The sequence below is a fragment of the Ostrinia furnacalis genome, unplaced genomic scaffold (assembly GCF_004193835.3).
Source record: "Ostrinia furnacalis isolate ACB-3 unplaced genomic scaffold, ASM419383v2 OfSCF6580, whole genome shotgun sequence".
Classification (NCBI taxonomy): Eukaryota; Metazoa; Arthropoda; class Insecta; order Lepidoptera; family Crambidae; genus Ostrinia; species Ostrinia furnacalis.
This window is the reverse complement of record NW_021136819.1, coordinates 492,643-511,390: the sequence shown is the minus strand read 5'-3', so window position 1 is coordinate 511,390 and position 18,748 is coordinate 492,643. Positions and strand designations below refer to the sequence as shown.

Here is an 18,748-nt window from a genome sequence, read left to right as displayed (position 1 = left end):
TTCATAGTCACCGTACCACTAAAAATATGGTTAATAGCAATTCCTTTTAAAACAACTCCGACCACCTCTGCAGGGCCTTTACCGGGAGCTGTCTCAGTAAAATTTGATATTACTGCAGAAATGAGAAAGTGCAATAATTTTTCCTTCGTGGCATCTAGAAAATCATACTAGCGAAAAATAAGTACACTTACTAAAAGGCTACTCCTAAAAATTGCACAATACACAAAATAATTTAGCAGAACAACAAAAACTATTAAAATAATAAAAATAGAATGTCACAACCACGCGTTGTAATGTCACGACCATGTACTTAAATAGTTTGCGGTAGTGACACATTTTTAATACCATGGCCGTGACAATTTGGAACGTGTCCGATATATCCAAAAAACTATCTGTGAATTAGCAGATCTTGTGCAATTATCTGAAACTATACTGCATGAGGTACATAATTATGTTTTATACAATAGCGTGACATTGATACCTACCTTTAAAAACCGTACACGGGATGGACGTGTTATGGTTGTCCCTTTTTTCAAATAAATAGGAAATAATTTTTTGCGGCTCACTCACTACGTTCAGCCATTTGCAAATCTAATAAGATGACAATGTTACTGTTCTAAAAAAACTTAGCAAGGGATGTCAATATCAAAGATAGTTTTTTACCGAGTTACGCATATTTAAAGTGGCGCACGTGGTTGTGACACAAAAACTGCTCACACAATGTTTGGTGTTCAAAATCAAAAATGGTAATTATTATTGATATAATTTTTTAACAGTCTTATATAACATGTATTAATCTTGCATAATTACTGTAATATTTATCAAAATAACATAACATCTCTTCAGAAAAAAATATTGTATGTCCAAATCCGGGAATCTCACACTACACGGTCCGTGACATTTTGGACTTGTAACTTTTTTTTAATATTCTTCTAATAGTTTTATGATAAAAATGATATTGGGCCTAGTTAATAGAGGTATTTTACTAAGTAAATTAATATACAGTGCACTGATTTTCTTTAAAAACATATGCTATTCTTACATCTCACACAAAAATGCGTAAGAATAAGAATGGCCCACATGAATTTATTCATCTTTTATAACTCAATCCAAGTGGATTGTATTCATATCTGCCAAATTGCGACCGGCTAAAAATACTGTAATATCAATCAAACGCATTTCAGGCGCTATTTCAGTTCCATCGACCTTGCCGCGTGAATTAGTAGTCGGGGTTACTTATCCTGTGCTCTGACGCAATTGACTTCTTCCCATCGGATTATGGACTAGGGTTTGCAATAGCCAAGGCCCGAATTTTCCAGAATTTGTATCCAAAACTGTAATCTTTTCTGACAGGAAAGGACTGATCTCGCAGAATAGCGTTCTATTACTATGTTAACTTAAAGGTAATAAAACTTGAAAAATATTCTTTAGGTCGATCCCACTTTTCTCAAGTCATGCTTTCTTAAATGATGCGATAGCAATTACTTATGTTTGAGTTTTGGCATCATCAACAAAGAAAAAATCCTAATCGCTTGTTCGTAATTCACCTAAAATTTTGACTGAAACTTGTAAGGCTTTTAGGTAAATAAAAAGAAATTTGTATCGCTTAAAATTTTACCTACGCTAGGTTTCGTTATTACGAGTATATTCACTTTACCAAAGACGACACAAATGTCAGCCCTAGCCTGTTACTCATGCCTCATCATAAACAGTTGGGTCATTACGACCTTAAGGAGCCAAGGTCGTAACAGACGTCGAGCCTGCAAGCCACATGTGGTCATTTACTTTTTGCCACATTGTTCTAAACTTAACAATGACCAATTTATTTACAACCTAACATAAGCACTTAAAATCATGTCATACGTCCTCTTATTTACTTATTATTACATACTCGTAGATAATTTTAAGTATGTAGAACCACAAAATGTAGTACCTACTCTAATTGGATGCATGTACTTCTAATCAAAAGACCTATTAAAATTAATTTATGTAATTGTGTTAGTAATCAAAGATTATAAACTATAATTACATTAATTTAAAACTTCAACTAATAAAACTTATAATCCCGCTTAAATTCTGACCGCTTTTACATAATCGGATCATTACAGACGCAATAAAATTAAATGACCTTTCGAAACGGTCACAAACGTTTAATTTATAGTTAAACTGTTAACTTAAACTCGTTCTACGAAGATTAGTAACGATTTTCGTTTGTTTCTTTTCCAGAATGTGGTGGACGATCACGGGAAACTTCGGGAACATCCTCCCCATCGACTGGACGAAATCGTTTTCGAGGAAGATGCACATCCCCACGTTGAACCTGAGCGATAAGAAGGTAATAAATCTAACTACGACTGTCTGAATGCAGTTAACTCACTTCAAAGTGAAGAGTGGAACAATCTTCTGTCTGATTGATGAGAAACATGCGTGATAAAGATTTCATGGAGCTATTAGACTTTAGAAGAAAGTTCCATGGAAGCTTTTTTTAAGCAGTAGGTATTCAGCCATAACTAGTCTGAAAAGATCTTCTAAAGTGTGACTGAAATACAGTGTGAGTCTTGATAAAGTGCACATATGAAAATAGGTGAAACTAGACCCATTTTTATCGAAGGAAAAAATAAGTCTAGTTTCACCTATTTTCATATGTGAACAAGACTCACACTGTATTATAGGTAGTCTAGTCTGCTAGCTCCGTCCATCAATTTTATTCAAGTGCTAATAGATACTGACAACACATGTGGACCAATCTAAAATGGGAGACTCATGTTCTACATGACTAGTCACCGATTTAAAATGGAATTGTCATGTTTCTGGCTCGCAATTAGACGGCGTTATCATTGGAGCCCAATTAATAACATCATCACGACCGCCTCACAAAGTTCAACGGTTTTGTTCTTATTTCCCAGTAACTCAACACCGTCTGACCGCACCGCAAAAAGAGAAGTATCAGTTGACGCGCATTGTTCAACGAGAATCTTTTTAACCTCATTAAAATTTGTCCGTTCACCGTGAAATTTAACATTGTATTGTATTTCAAGACACATTATCAATTTTGGTGTTAGCTTGGTATTAGTATAATTTTAAAATCATGCGGGTAGATCCCTTTAACAATTGTCTTAAATTTTGCATTTACATTTGTCACTTTTAACAGTCTTTATTCTTAAGCCGTGGCATGTGTACTGTAGGATACCACTCAAAAATTATACAAAAATAAAAACTTCACTTATCATGGTTAATCTCCACTTACCTGACATTTATTGGTGTGCAGGGCTCAATGACGCCAGATGACGAGATCCACAGTTCCGAGGATGAGGCCGTGTCTTCAGACCTGGATATGCACGCACTGATCCTGGGAGGATTGCACCAGGACCACGAGTGCCCAGTCAAGACAGCTGACGAGGTATGTATGACTCTTGACAGCAGCACATGCTGTGGTAACCTGAAAGTGTTTATAATTCTGTATATTATAGTATGAAACGATTACTGATTTTCTAAATTAATTGCTATCAGGAGTAATACAATACATACACTTATCATACAGAAGCTTTACTTTTCGGCCTGATCATCACTTACCATCAGGTAAGATACAGGCCAAGAGCTTCTCCGTTTGGGATAAAAAAAAAAGATTATAATCGGGTATACAGAAACTAGAAAAGTTAAAGAGGCTGGGAAATTGGAAATGACACAATTTAGTAATCAACAACAAGTCAATTTTCAAGGTTCCCGTACAATAATTTTGCAGGCGCATAAAAATTCCCTTTTTTAAAGGATGTCTATAAAACTAACGTTTGTCCTTGTATTCCAGGTGATCCAAGAGATAGACGACATGATGCAAGAGACGCCCTCCTCGGAGGGAGACATCATAGAGTATAACGAGGCCCTCGAGAAAGGCAAGGAGGTGCTCAGCTCGCCGCTTTACGAAGACAGTAAGTGTCCTTCAGGCTTCAAGGGAAACTTTAGCTCTGAAAATTTTCCGATAAAAATGTTTGGGTCTTGTTTTAAAGATGAACTCTTGGGCTGAGTTGCACCACCTAATTTTAACAGAAACTAACGTTAACCGGCGTTTTTTGTTTGGAGTTTGACAGACTTACTGTACATAGGAAATTTTTGTAAATGTAAAGCATTGGTAAACTGTGTTGTTAAGTATATCATTTGCACGGGAATTAGTGTGGAAAAATTGAAATGAATATTGCACTAATATGTATAGTTCGAAGTGGCGCAGCTTCTGAAACTTAAACCTTAAACCCATTTAGATAATGTTTTGGACCTAAGTGTAGTCACTGGATACCTCAGACGAAGGAAATCGAAGTCAGTATAGGGATAAACGCCACTCTCACTAAGCACACTGTAAAATTTACGTTATTTAATGCTTGCATAATGATCGTACAACTTAATTTCGTGTACATAAATCATATCGGCCTCGACCTATATGGAGAGAAACTTTTAAAAGGCGCAATATTAAACGGACTTCGTAACAACTCGGTGCAGATTATGGAAACCAGTCTCGTACGGCGAAGCAAAGTTCATTACATTGGAACCTCGACAAGGGAACTTTTTGCCGCATAACCCCTATGACATAATGAGGATTCGCACATTTCCCGCGATTTTTGTCGAGTTATTACGCGACTTTTTTGCCGTGAGAATTTCATTATCTCGACGTCAATTTTCTTCGGTGTTAATCAAGGCTGACCTAATATTATATCGCAAGCATCTTTATAACCACGCTTGATTTCTTGTTGATGGCAAAATATGTTGTAGTGCACTGGTTTTACGTGTTCGTTAGTTTATTTTCTAGGCTACATGTTTAAAACAACACAACACTCATTACAAATTTTAATAATGAATACGTATTATATTTTTAATAAGGTGAATAATCTGCGTTGGCTCACGCAAATGGCCTAGATTTTGTTTAATTTTATCACTTAATGTCTTAAAAAAATAGAGTTTTAGGTTTTCTTCAACTACGCTCAAAAAAGTACACCAGTAGCTCTAGGTACCTAACTTACGGAAAGCTGATTTATCGTTGTTTGAAACCAAATAAGCAATCGGTAAAACGATTCGAAATCGATTGGCATTGAGGGAACATCGCGTTCTCAAACGCTTAATTAATTTAGAGTGACGTTACCCGCACTTCGTGTGCCAGCGCCAGCAGTTAGTACGCAGTACCTACCTACCAGCTGTTACTGCACCAATTTATCGCAGGTCACTCACCCCGGACGCTTCGATTGATTTGCACATCACTTTGTTATCATAAATTTTGTTGCGCTTTGAAATTTTAAAATTAGAACGTTAACGGTTCAAGGAATTTTGGAGGAAATGCCAGCAGGAACTAATTACTGAAACGAGTAAACTGAAAAGAAGTTTATTCGTGCGAATGTTTTTTTTTTGTTTAAAGAAAGCGTTAGCGTTCCTCTTGAAAGACTTTTCCTATTTATCTATAAATTTAATATTAACAGAGAGAAAAAGCACATTAATAAGAAGAAAATACCAGTAATTTTTACCAGAAACGGATTTATTTAGAAAAAGTCGCAACTCTTCATCTTTCTTATATAGAACGGTTTTAACGATTTTATCCTCTGACATGGCTTCATCAGACCGAAAACTTCACATTCCAAAACATAGAATCATGTTTTTTCCGAACAGCCATAGTTTTCCTATACAGTTGTTGTCACCATCAGAGTAAATCTGTCACCATTTCACAACCCAATTTATTAACTTTCAGAGCTTCGCCAACTCTCGCTCGCTCAACTAAACGAGATATTCATGGAGCTAGAAGTCTTGATCCGCGAGTTTTCTGAGACGCTGATCGCGGAGCTGGCTCTCCGAGACGAGCTTGAGTACGAGAAAGAGCTCAAGAACACGTTTATATCTCTGCTGTTGGCAGTGCAGAACAAACGGCGTCAGCACCATATAGAGAAGAAGAAGCGGCCAGGGCCCCCGCGCTCGCCCAACCTCAATGGTAGCAGTTCGGAACCTAAGGTAAGTTAGTCCCCCACCAATTTAGTCTATTGCAGAAAGAACTTCGACCTTCTTCGGATTATACCAGAGGCAGATGGAGAATTTAACCTCCACTCCCCACATTATACAGAATTCGGATAGATTAGAAGCGAGGCCTCTGATGTTATCATATTTCTTCGTATTTTAACCACAGAAAGTGGGTGGTCTTATTCTGCTCTGAAGTAACCAACACTCGGTTGTAGTAGTTTGAGAGGTATAAAGTCATAAGGGCCATTATTTCTTTGCAATTAGTCTTCTTAAACATGTCTCAGTAAAACCCTGCACTCAAAATGAAGCTCGTATTTCTAAAAATGCAAAAATTTTCAGCTAGAAAAATCTAATAGACGTGTTTTTTGCTTTCAGTATTTAACGACTGTGATTCCTTTCCACCTCGACAACGGACCACCAGACAACCAGTCTCTTCAAGTGCTCATCAAGAGTAAGTAACGAATTTTAGCCCACCATTAACTTACTTCAAGCCTGTCTTGCTTTAACGTGCCATTCTTAGGCACGAGGTTGTCCTCATAACTTTTAATTGATAAAACTTAGAATTTGACTCAAAACACATCATTCTCTGCTGCATGAAGTTCAAAAATGTATGCTGCTTCATAAGTATAGGTCGCGCAACGAAAGTTGAGGTAAAGGAAATTCAAACTGATGTAATTTATTTGAATTTAGAACTCACAAATGAGTCAGAATACGCAAGAGGTCAGCGCGACAAGCTTATACATTTACAAATCTTTCCGAGTGTTGATAACCTTGCTTACTTCAATTTGTTGTCTTTTCTTCCACAGTTCTAAAGGCGATCAACGAAGACAGCCCCACCGTGCCGACTCTCCTCACTGACTACATCCTCAAAGTACTCTGTCCTACTTAAACTCCCAGACTCTAGCCAATTTCTTCATTGAACATTTCAATATTGCGCACTAACATCAAATCTAATATCAAAGTCATTTTAAACATAGAAATTATTGAGACGAAATTTTATTTTAGATTTTTTATCATTAAGAAATCGCTTCATAGCTGTTCATGACTATGGGGAGACAGTTTAGTAGTAAACAAATGACAAACAATGAGTTTAAATCTCGTTGTGTCATCGATTCATTCGTTTCTATAAATCGATTAAGTCGATTGAGTTGTAAAATCACGTCAATCATTGTTGAATTTAATCAACCGACACAAATCAATGAGATTCTTGATTCTATAGCCCGAGTTACATAAGTTGTTGATCATTGCCTCTTAATTCGAGACACTACTTGAGCAAAGGCAATTACTGTTTCTACAATAGATAATGTAATAATTTATTTCTGTCTGATGTAGAGCCCCATAGTATAGGTCACGTCACACATTAGTATAAAAATCAAATACACATCTTACAATTAGACAATTGATATTATTACCTTTGATATTGTTTTAAAACGTGTTGTTTATGTTGAAATATTTATGTGAAAGTTTGTGATATCTAAGCGTTGTTCTGTCTGTTTAACCAATATTTACTTACATAATGGCGTTGATCAAGATTTTTAATCTTCAGTGATTTTTATAACAGGTAACACCAGATTGTAATTGAAATAGAGAAGTCACGTGACTTATCGTTAACATTTAACGCCATAGCGATTGTTAGGAAGAGATAGATGCATTGTCCCTTCTATAGCACGGAATATTTACAATAACTAGGAGAATAGTCACGAAAACGCTGTTAGATACAATTTTGTTAACCCTGCCATAACTTCTTGACCGCGCGTTTGTAACGAGCTGTCTTTATTAATTACTTTATTTGCATAAATGAACTGTGATATCGTATGGTAGTTAATTAATGCTTCCTTTTAGATTTAAATACGTTATTTTAACTGATATTACATTTATTTAAGTTTCTCTGGGATTCATGGTGAGAAGATTATCTTGGTTGGTGTTGAATTTTTAACTAATTCATAATAATGATTCGGTTAAATCAATTTAACCATAAAAGGCAACCTTTCTAACTTTCTGAAACCCTGAATACCAGAATATTTATCATTATTTTTGTCAATTGTCTCTGTTAGAATGTGAGTTCGATAAATAATGTAAATATTAATAAAATTATAATGAAAATGGAATTGTCCTTTCGAATTAAATTTAAATTTTATTTAAGGCAACACCAGCTGCTGCAGAGGCTTGTAAATAGTTTTAATCAGCTTCTAAATTATAGTAGTTTTTATTTATTTTAAATAAGATATTTTAATTTTATACTTCAAAATGATCTGTCTTTTTATTTGTACATCGAATATTTTTGTTTCTTAGTTTTTCATAGTTCTAGCATTGTAGTGAAAACAGCCGGTGAACCAGCTATTATAATATTCCACTTACACAGAAATACATAATTAACATAGTTGTTAACAATTTATATGTAAGTTACATCTAGTCTCAACATCTCTTAGTCATAATTTGTTAATTTAATAATGTCAGTGAAGTTATTATAAGAGAAATATAACCGATTATAATGCATGGTACGTGTAAAATTATCTGTTGTGATTTCAAAATTGTTTCAATTGATATTCGGTTCGCTAAATTACTGTGAAGCTTTGTCGCACATTTTGAATTTTATAGTGATGGGACACCTATTTGTTGTGCAAAAATAATAAAATATGGACTGATGGACGAATGGCGATGGCTTGAAGAGAAATATTGTAAGACGTCACACCTTTTCCGTTAGGCAGCTATTATTATCGTTTAATTCAATGAATTTTATTTATTTTCGTATTTATTGGTGATGTTTATTTTATTTTCTTAATGCAAAAAATGGGTAACTTATCCTTATTATTCTACTGCACGAACTAAGTACAGAATGCATATGAAAAGTGTTTTGTGCTTTTGTTGTTAGGAAAAGGTGTGACGTTAATCCAAAAACGATTCAAATGTAAAAACTAACTGTTGCTAGATTTAAACCCGTATTCTAAAACGACGCTCAAACTTAATTCAAACTCAAGCGTAGATTCAAGGACTGTGATTGGTTATCGCTGAATATTTGGACCAATCGATCTTGAGCATTAATACTTGAGTATCGTTTCATAGTACGGGTCACACCTTGGCGTCCGATCGGTATACTGACGGGCCGTGTGAGGACCGGTACCTGGTTGAAATAAAGGAGCTTGAAAGCGGAATTGCATTTTTATTTTTTACATAAATATTTGAAGATTCCTAGTATATTCTAATGACTGATGGGGACACTATTAATCAAATAATTTCTTGAAATTATGAAAAGAAGAACATAGTTTTTCTTGCTAATTCTTGCCAAAATCAATCAATCAATGATTATAATAGGTGATTGATACATAGGATATTGCAAGAAAGTAAGATTACACATTTTCATGGGATCTGGGATGCCCAAATAAAATACCTATAGTTTCCGAGTTTTACTACCTTAGATAAGACAAGTAGCCTAAAGAACTTTGTTGTATCAAAAGTCCTCGACTAAGCATTTGGTTACCAGCACTAACGACCTAATTATTTAATCAAGGACTAGTTAAAGGTCACTTTAATCTATTTTAATAGATACTTTGATGGTTAAGACACAGATAATGATGATAAGCATTGTTATAAAACTGAAACCTTTAAAATTACAGTTTAATAAACTAAATTGGTAGTTACAAAGATGTATTTCGGCACCGTGATTTTCGTGGCCATAGTAGCATCAGCCTCCGCATTGCTGGAGGTAACACCTTCTCGGGGTTACCATGAAGAAGTTGGTATACCACTGGCAGCTAGTATCAGAAAGGCCGAGGACGAGGCTTTGGCGAAAGCATCCGAGGCTGATAATAATATACACAGAATCGTCGGTGGAGTTCTGGCACCAGCTAATGAGCACCCGTATTTGGTAAGATTTTTTGAAGCGGTTTTAGGGAATTTAAAATTTGATTTTATTATTGTCAAGCGTAGTTAGTCACTAACATCGCGTACCATAATTTAACCGATTTGTTGTTTTGTAAAAATATTTTTCTCTCAAAGCTACAGGGTGGCCCAAAAAGAAAATGAAAATTCAAGGAAACGAAAACTGTAAAATTTTGTAAAACTACTTTTGAGTTTACTTTCTTTTTAAATTTGATCGTACATTTGATTCCCTTGACATTTACAACATTCGGTCAACACTCAATATACATCAAAATTTTGGAAAAAGGTACCTCGAAATGGATTCAGGATGGAGAGTTTTTAGTATAATCGAGTATAATCTGCTCATGAAGTAACCCCACAAAAAGAAGTCTGCTGGAAAGAGATTAGGGCTTCTTGGTGGCAATGAGATTTCAACTGGAGGAGAATGCCACATTGCGTTAAGTTCGCCTTTTTGTGCTCTTTCTTTCTCTAAGTTTTAAATAAACAAAATTTGGCTTACCAAAAGATCGTATGGCTGCTCCTTCACAGGCAGGTCTTCTCATCGACCTGGTAAACACTGCCGGGCAGTCAGTTTGCGGGTCATCACTTCTCTCGACCAATCGCCTGGTGACGGCAGCCCACTGCTGGTACGACGGAGTGGGCCAAGCTTGGCGTTTCACGGTGATACTTGGCACCCAGTTCCTCTTCTGGGGAGGACGGCGCATCTCCACTTCTGAAGTCTTCATGCACCCGCAGTGGAACCCTTCAAACTTGAGCAATGATGTTGCCATGATTTATTTGCCTGTCGACATTACGTTTTCTAGTAAGTTATTTTCTTTTAAGGTTTAAGAAATCTACGGTTGCAAAAAATCTCAGCAAAACTTGATTGAGCCAGCTCATGAAGCCCAATACCTGATTTATGACCACAGTAAAGTTCTGCTGTAGCAAAGTACCGTTGCTTAAATATTGGCTACTGGGGGTAGAAATTATAACTCTGGATTGAAATTTACATACTAAATAAAATTATCTTTTATCTTTTTCATGTAATTACTTTGTATGTAATGTTGTTGGTATACCGTAAATAAAAATAAAACTAAACTAATAACTTAAAAGTATAATAATATAAAAGTAATGTGTAGTGAATTAAAAATGACCTTATAAAACAAACAAAACAGTATTTTTAAGTTTATTTAGGGCATAGGTATTATTAATTTTACGAGTATTATTTGATTTAATAGTATGTTGTAAACTACACTGATTTATTACATTATGAGGTTTCTGATAAAGAGGATTACGAATAAGATAAATACGTTAATAACGATTGTGGTCACTGATATTATGTTGATAAATTATAATGAATAAATATTGTCAATATTGATATGTTTAGTGTTTACCTATATGTAGATTATAGCTATTTTGAAAAATTTTCACTTAAGTACGTCCACGTAAAAAAATCTTTCGTCGTGGCACAGTAACTTACTTACGCCCGTATGTGAAAACATAACTATAAGGTCTCACAGTGCGCCTAGACGCACAGGGGGGTGCACACGAACCAATCACAGAGCACTAGTCAACGCTGTGCGTTCGATTTGCTGCTTCACTTAAGCAAGGATCGTTTGTGAATACGGGCGTTACCTTGACAGAGCCATATTACCATATGCCTTGACAGAGGCGGCGTAAGGCGTAGGCGACGTGGGCCACCGCCTACGGCCTCGCGGTACAAGGGGCCTCGCGCATCAAAAATTTTGAAAAAATGTATACAAGGTGGAGATGANGTTCCATGTCTCTGGCATTATTCCCTGGAGAAGACGAAGTTACAGAGTCTCTAAAGAACTTTCAGTATCGGTTTTCCACCCGCCGCGATCAGAAGCTCCGAGGTTATTCCATCATCACCCGGTGCCTTGTTGTTTTTTAGTTGTATGAGAGCCATCCTAATCTCGTATAGGCTGATGTCCGGGATATCTTCGATATATTGTCGAGTTAGCTTAGCTCTTAGTGGAACTATCCTGTGGTTGAGCTATTAACAGGTTAGGTGACCGTGGTATAATCATTTTGAAAACTTAAAATAATTTATGAAAAATTTCAATATCGGAATACGATATTGGCTTCAGTTCCGGAATTGAAATATCGGAAAAAACCTATCCGGAATTCCGGAGTTACGAAATTCCGGTATTCAAGCCCTAGTCGCCACAGAACAAGGCCTCGCGAAATCTGTCTTGCCCACATCAAATTTAGGTCTTGCCCCGCCTCTGTGCCTTGAAGTACCGTCGGTCGCACTTATTTACAACACTGCCTAAGTTTTAGTTCCTTTTCCCAGACAACATCCAGCCCATTCCTCTGCCCGACGCTACCCAGCTCAGGAATACCTACACTGGGCAGTGGGCAGTCGCGGCAGGCTTTGGGAGAACCAGTGATAGTAAGTCTTACTTCAGTATTGTCTAAATATCTTCAGAGCATAGTATCAGGCAGGACTCGTTATGATTTACTGAGCAGGAAACCTTAACCTCGAAGAACTTTAGAATTCAGTAGGGTTTAGATTTAGGGTTCAATAGTTCAATTTTGACACAAGACCACCTCGTTCGTTTCAGCCAAATGACGTCCACTGCTGGACAAAGGCCTCCCCCAAGGTTTTCCACAATGAACGGTCCTGCGCTGCCCGCATCCAGGCTCTTCCCGCGACCTTTACAAGATCGTCGTCCACCTAGTAGAAGACAAGACCACCTCAGCAAAAAAAATATATTAATAATTTTAATAAAGTCCCTGATAGCAGGATCTTAAACCTGTCAGACTTAACATACTTTCGGTTTTATAATCCTTGGATAGAGATAATAATTATCTTGGACTAAAAACCCATCCCTGTCAAGTTCTTTACTATCTACACAAGGTGTAACTGAAAGTTCTAAAAGTTATAATTAAATACAGGCCAAGTAGGAGCGTCCTCCGTCATCAGCCACGTGTCCCTTCAAGTCATCTCCGAGACCCAGTGTCGTGTGGTCTTCGGGGAAGGCTTCGTGTTCCCCAGCACTCTTTGCACCAGCGGCATCGGAGGCGTCGGGTTATGCGGCGGGGACTCCGGAGGCCCTCTCGTTGTTACGCAAGATGGACAGAAGCACTTGGTGAGTCCACTTTAGCTTTACCCGGTTCTTTGCCAAGAATAAAGAATTCTTGACCCTACAAATCATCTCTGAGAGCCAGTGCTGGCTGGTCTTCGGAGAAGGCTTCGTGTTCCCCAGTACCCTCTGCACCAGCGGGATTGGAGGCGTCGTTTTATGCGGTGGCAACTCCGGAGTTACGCAGATTGAGAAGAAGCTCTTGGTGAGCCCACTTTAGCTTTAGTTCTTTCAAAAGATTGGCAGATCCCTATTTGTGGTGAAAGTCCCGGTTTTTCCAGTTCACACTTGTTCCTAATTTCAACAAAACATCAGAAATAAAATATAATGGGACTAGTATTAGTAGAATGATGAATCCTACACACAAGTTGGGCGCCAATAAAGTTAAGCAGTAGAACCTGCAACGAATTTAATTAGCACATTAATTTAATTTCATCCATTGTCGACTTCGTCTACCTATCCTATTAAGTTATCGACTTACCTCCGTTGGAAATTAATAAAAGAAATGAACTTTTTCAGATCGGCATCAGCTCGTTTGTAGCTAGCGCTGGCTGCCAACTTGGATTCCCTTCGGCCTTCGCAAGGGTCACCAGCTTCGTAGACTTTATCAACCAACATAGTTGAATAAACGATTCTTACTGTGATAAATTCGAACTGTTTCATTTTTAACCTTTAATAGACATGAGATATCAAGCAAGATGGATTTATTCTATAAATAATACTGACTGATCTTTTGTTGTCATAATCATAATTGACACGGTTTAATCGAATTATTTCTAAAGAAGTATATTAAAAATATCAAAACAAATTATTATTTCGAGTCTAGACTAGACTGGCGAGAACGAATTGGGTATATTGGATATGATAATTGCGATTAAGTGAGATTAACCATTAAGAGATTAAAAAAAAACCGGCCAAGTGCGAGTCGGGCTCGCACACCGAGGGTTCCGCCTAGGGTTTCTGCTCGAGCTTTCTCGAACTCGAGAAAACTCGAGAAATTTGGCTTCATTCGAGACGAGAAAAAAATTACCGGAGCTCGAGAATTCTCGAGTTTCGATTTTGAAGCTTTAATATTCATGAAAGCCTATTTTCTTAGACAAAAGTAAGTTTTTAATAGGTTAACGTTGCTTTTAGACTGGCCTAGTCTTCTCTTTTTTAACTGATTTGATTTGCAAGTAATGATCTCAATCGAAACTAAGTAATAATGTTCACCAACGAGTATGCTATATTTATTATGTAATGTTTAATCTGACTGATTTAAAGACTGAAAAATTTGTTAACTAGACAGTTACCTTACCTAACAGACGTTAGGTTAGGTACTCGTGCCTCCTCGTAAAGTTTATTCAAGTCGTTATCTGTAAGAAATTTAAAAATTTATTAAAAAGTTTTTTTTGTTCACAAAAAAATCTATTTCTCGTAATTTTGCTATTTGGACTTGTGTTCTTTAGAAAACAAGTGATTCAATTGTAGCTCCAGATTTTTATTTTTATTTATCCTTAAAGTACACGCAACTTTATGTCTTTTGTTATGATTATTAGTAAATATTAATTATGAAAGAAGATTTTATTTTTTGTTCATTTCTTTACCAAAATAAGTGGTATAAAATTCTAATATTGATTGTTGTGCATAAAAGTAGGTATATTAGATTAAAAAAAACCTGTGTTTTTATAAAATTTCAACCGATTTCAGCAGTTTTCATTAAAAGACTCGAGACCCGAGAAAACTCGAGACTTTGGCCTCGAGAATTCTCGAAACTCGAGAAAAAAAATAGGTCGAGAAATCAGAAACCCTAGTTCCGCCGTACAAACGTAGCGGTTTACAATTTATGACGTATTAAATCAAATTACTTACTTGATTCCGTTGCGAGTAGTGGCGAATTTCAAAATATGCGGTATGATTATTTTTTATTTATTTATTTTTCCTATATTTGCATTATAGGTAGGTACCTACCTCAGCGTTTTGAATTTTTGCGTTGATTTAGAATTTCTCACAGTTTAGAGGCAATTAGATTTAAGAAGTGTTTGATATGAATTTCAACTTTATTATCTCTACGCGTTCATGTGAAAAAGGGTAGGTAGTAAGTTTATAATTATTAAAAAAATATTTGATGTCATGTAAGCAAAAATAATATTTTAAATTTTATATAACTTCAAATTTATCATTTTCGCAATTTTTCCTTTATCTGTACTATATAACGTTGCTTCGTGCCGAATTTCAAGATTCTGAATTTACAGGAAGTACCTTGTAGGTTTTGATTCCCTAGCGTGTGACGGAAATTCGTCTAAGGTGTCGGTATAAACTGCTGTATCTTTTGATCGCGTTAACTTAGAAGTTTGATTTTTTTACTTCTTAAAGGGACAATAGATCTAGGTATTTGGTATAAATTTCAATTTGATACCTTTATTCGTTCGTGAGAAATAAGGTAGTAAGTTTCATTTTATTAAAATATTTTTATTATATTATATAACTAAAAAAATGTAATTTTCGCAATTTTTCCTATATTTGCATTATATGACAATGCTTTATGCCAAATTTCAAGATTCTGAGTTTACGGGAAGTATCCTGTAGGTTTTGATTCCTTTGCGAGTGTCGAAAATTTGTTGAAAATATCGACATAATCGGCTGTATCTTTTGATTGGCTTGGCTTAGAAGTTTGATATTTTCACAGCTTAAAGGGACAATAGACCTGAGTATTTCATGTGAATTTCAGCTTGATACGTTCACGCGTTCTTGAGATAAAGGGTCTTGACAGAAGGACGGACGGACAACAAAGTGATCCTATAAGGGTTCCGTTTTTTCCTTTTGAGGTACGGAACCCTAAAAACCACAAACTAAGTAACTAAGTGATCTCACTCGATTATTTCTAAACTAATACAAGATATCGATAAACTGGTTACTGATCCTGCAAGTGCTTCACCAGATCTATCCAACGGTACCAATAATAGGTTACAAAATAAACTGGATCTATCCGAAAATTCAATGTCTCCAGCTTCCATACATTTAGTAAAACCTCTTAATATTTAAAATTATACACGATATCCAAAACTGATTACAGATCCTGAAAGTGCTTCACGAGCTTTATCCAATAGTTTCAATAATGATTTAGAAAATAAACTGGATCTATCCGAAAATTCAATGTTTCCAACTTCCATACATTTAGTACTGCCACAGTCATGGCACTCATGTCTTGATAATATTATAGCAAGTAAAACTGACTGACTGACTGACTGACATATCAACGCACAGCCTAAACGGCTAAACGTAGGCACTTGAAATTTGGAAAGGACGTAGCTTAGGTACCGTAGAGGTGCACTAAGAAAGGAATTCTCGAAATTCCCACAGGAACGGGAATTAGCGGGAAAATCCTTTTGTATGAAAAATCTAAGCCGCTTAAGTAAGTTAGACGCTTGAAATTTGGCATGCAGGTACCTTAGTAAACTTAAAGCTTAGTTACAACAGGATATTGCAAAATTCCCACGGGAACGGGAGTTAGCGGGAAAAAACATTTGTATTAAAAATCTAAACCGCGTATGAAGGGGGTAAAACGGGATCCATCTCGAATAATAACCACAAACATCATGCAAGCGCCATTTGTTGGTGAGTGTATTATGCAGTCTCCAATAGATGGCACTGTGCTCCTTTAGATCGCGGTATCATTTGATTTTTTCCCGACTTTGAAGACAAACGAAGATTTTTCACCAAGTAGCAAATACTTTACAACGTTATATACCTATTTTATTATTTTTGAAAACGTTCACTTCTTTACAAGTGGACGTTACGTGATTACTATAGTCCCAGGATTCTGAAACGACACGTGGCAAAATCTTGAAGTAAACCCATTACTGACAGCGGCGACCTCATCTTACTTACTATCTTCTAATATTATTATTATAAATGCGAATGTTTGGATGTCTGGATGTTTGTTACTCTTTCACGCAAAAACTACGAAACAGATTTTGATGAAACTTTACAGAATTATTGTTTCAGTCAACGAAATCACGAATCACATGAATTTCATTCATTCATTCGAGTTCGAGCGAAGTCCGTGAGCACAGCTCTACCAAGCGACAGAGCGAGTAAGAAGGAATGATTTGATCATGTGCGTGTTAGAAAAGGACGAGAAGTGTGATGACGGACGAAATTGGGCATTTTAAATATGAACTTTGAGCTCAAGGTGTAAGGTTTAGATTTCCTTGTCATGATTCGTATGATTTCATTAGATAGCAGGCAGATGAAATGAATGATTTTTCATTAGCAGTCGCGCGGTTATTGATTGTTGCATACCTACATACTGTGCTGTGAAACTGTTTGTTCTTTGTTGTGCGACATAAAATGAAACAGATATTGTTACATTTCATATTTAGCTAATTAGCAATCGTTCATCATACTTCATTAAAAGATGCACATTATATGAAAGAGCTACATTATAACACTGCGAATAAAAATCATTGCCTGTGAAATTTCGCATGTGAAATCATATGAACAAAAATCATCATTTCATAGAATGAAAATGAATGAATAATAGCAATCATTTCCATGCCTATTTATAACCCAGAATAACATTATAGGCTATAATTTAAGACGATCTGTGACAAACTAAATTTCACGCGGGTGAAGCCGCGGGCAATAGCTAGTTTTTCATACCATACAATTTCCTGTACATAATTAAAATAATTTAAGATTTGGTTTTCCTTTAATTTGATTTATCAAGTTTGTTTGAGAGATTTCATCCTTATACTTATAAACCCTAACGATCTATGCAATAAAAATACAGGGTGTAATTTTTAACAGATTTTAGTTGATTCGATTCCCGGGTGTAGCAAGCAATTTTTTGGAAATCTTTGAATGCAGTTCTATTTATTTTCAAAAATAAAGGAATGTTTTCTTTGAGTAAAATTTTCTATCTACAGTATGAAGAGTACTTTCCCTTCAGGTGGCATTACAAAATTCCACCCTGTATATGTAGATTAGATGGACATTATAATCTATTTACTAAAGGACGTACGTGAATGATACCGTACAGGGACTGGGGAGAATGGCGAGAGGAAAGACCAAATCTTCCATTTGCCTCCGGTAAGTAAATTGAAGAGGATCGTGTTACTGCAATGGGGACCAAATTACCTGATGATATAGAATCAAGCTGCTCAACCCCAGGCGCGGGCCACAGTGTAATTTTATGTGACTCGCGCCAGTATGGTTTGATCTTATTGAGTTTTTATTGCGCTTGTCCTGAGAGTAAGGCCCAGAACAGACGGTGAAACGCAACTGCAACGAAACTGCAACTTTGTGATGATTCTGATTAATGAAACTGAAACTGAAAGTTTCAAACTGGTCGCGTCATGTGTGGTCTCTCAACGGACGCTATGGCAGAAACTTGATGCAACTCAAAAGTAACTAGCAGTTGCAGTTTCGTTGCAGTTGCGTTTCACCGTCTGTTCTGGGCCTAACTGAAATAGGAAATATAAGTGGCCCGTCGTTAACGACTGAATCCACAGTTTGGCCCGACGTTTCAAAAGGTTGAGCAGCTTTGATAAGTAGATGATGGTAATTCAAATTCACTAAGGTTTCTTTGTCCACAGATCGGCATCAGCTCCTTCGTAGCAGCAAACAACTGCCAGGGCGGTCACCCATCAGCTTTCGCGCGCGTCACCAGCTTCATGAACTTCATCCAGCAGAACTTGTGGTGAACTAAACTGCTAAGAAAACAAACAATAGGTTTAAAATGTAAATATTAATTGTAAGAATTAAAATTATGAGATCTAAAAAAAGCTTTTGTTTTCTTACCCTACAAAACA

General features: G+C 36.3%; 2 protein-coding genes across 2 annotated transcripts in view; both read left to right on the top strand.

The window, feature by feature from the left end:
• Positions 1–9,137, top strand: part of Unc-76 (fasciculation and elongation protein Unc-76) — a 44,188-nt gene extending 35,051 nt beyond the window's left edge. The window contains exons 2-7 of the mRNA XM_028317980.1: positions 2,227–2,335; positions 3,269–3,400; positions 3,806–3,926; positions 5,723–5,979; positions 6,361–6,436; positions 6,792–9,137. Coding sequence (XP_028173781.1) covers positions 2,227–2,335; positions 3,269–3,400; positions 3,806–3,926; positions 5,723–5,979; positions 6,361–6,436; positions 6,792–6,874 — 778 coding nt within the window. The 3' untranslated portion in view covers positions 6,875–9,137. The remainder of the gene's footprint in view (positions 1–2,226; positions 2,336–3,268; positions 3,401–3,805; positions 3,927–5,722; positions 5,980–6,360; positions 6,437–6,791) is intronic.
• Positions 9,138–9,472: 335 nt separating this feature from the next.
• Positions 9,473–18,662, top strand: LOC114362539 (brachyurin-like). The gene is made up of 5 exons (XM_028317985.1): positions 9,473–9,850; positions 10,393–10,666; positions 12,161–12,259; positions 12,766–12,959; positions 18,533–18,662. The coding sequence occupies exons 1-5, from the start codon at positions 9,629–9,631 to the stop codon at positions 18,638–18,640; spliced, it is 897 nt and encodes a 298-aa protein (XP_028173786.1). The 5' UTR covers positions 9,473–9,628; the 3' UTR covers positions 18,641–18,662.
• Positions 18,663–18,748: the final 86 nt, after the last annotated feature.

Excerpts from the sequence above, each read along its gene's own strand:
- LOC114362539 (XM_028317985.1), top strand. The coding sequence starts at position 9,629 with ATGTATTTCGGCACCGTGATTTTCGTGGCCATAGTAGCATCAGCCTCC. Across the intron at positions 10,667-12,160 it reads TGTCGACATTACGTTTTCTA|ACAACATCCAGCCCATTCCT; the intron begins GTAAGTTATTTT and ends TCCTTTTCCCAG. Across the intron at positions 12,960-18,532 it reads AAGATGGACAGAAGCACTTG|ATCGGCATCAGCTCCTTCGT; the intron begins GTGAGTCCACTT and ends CTTTGTCCACAG.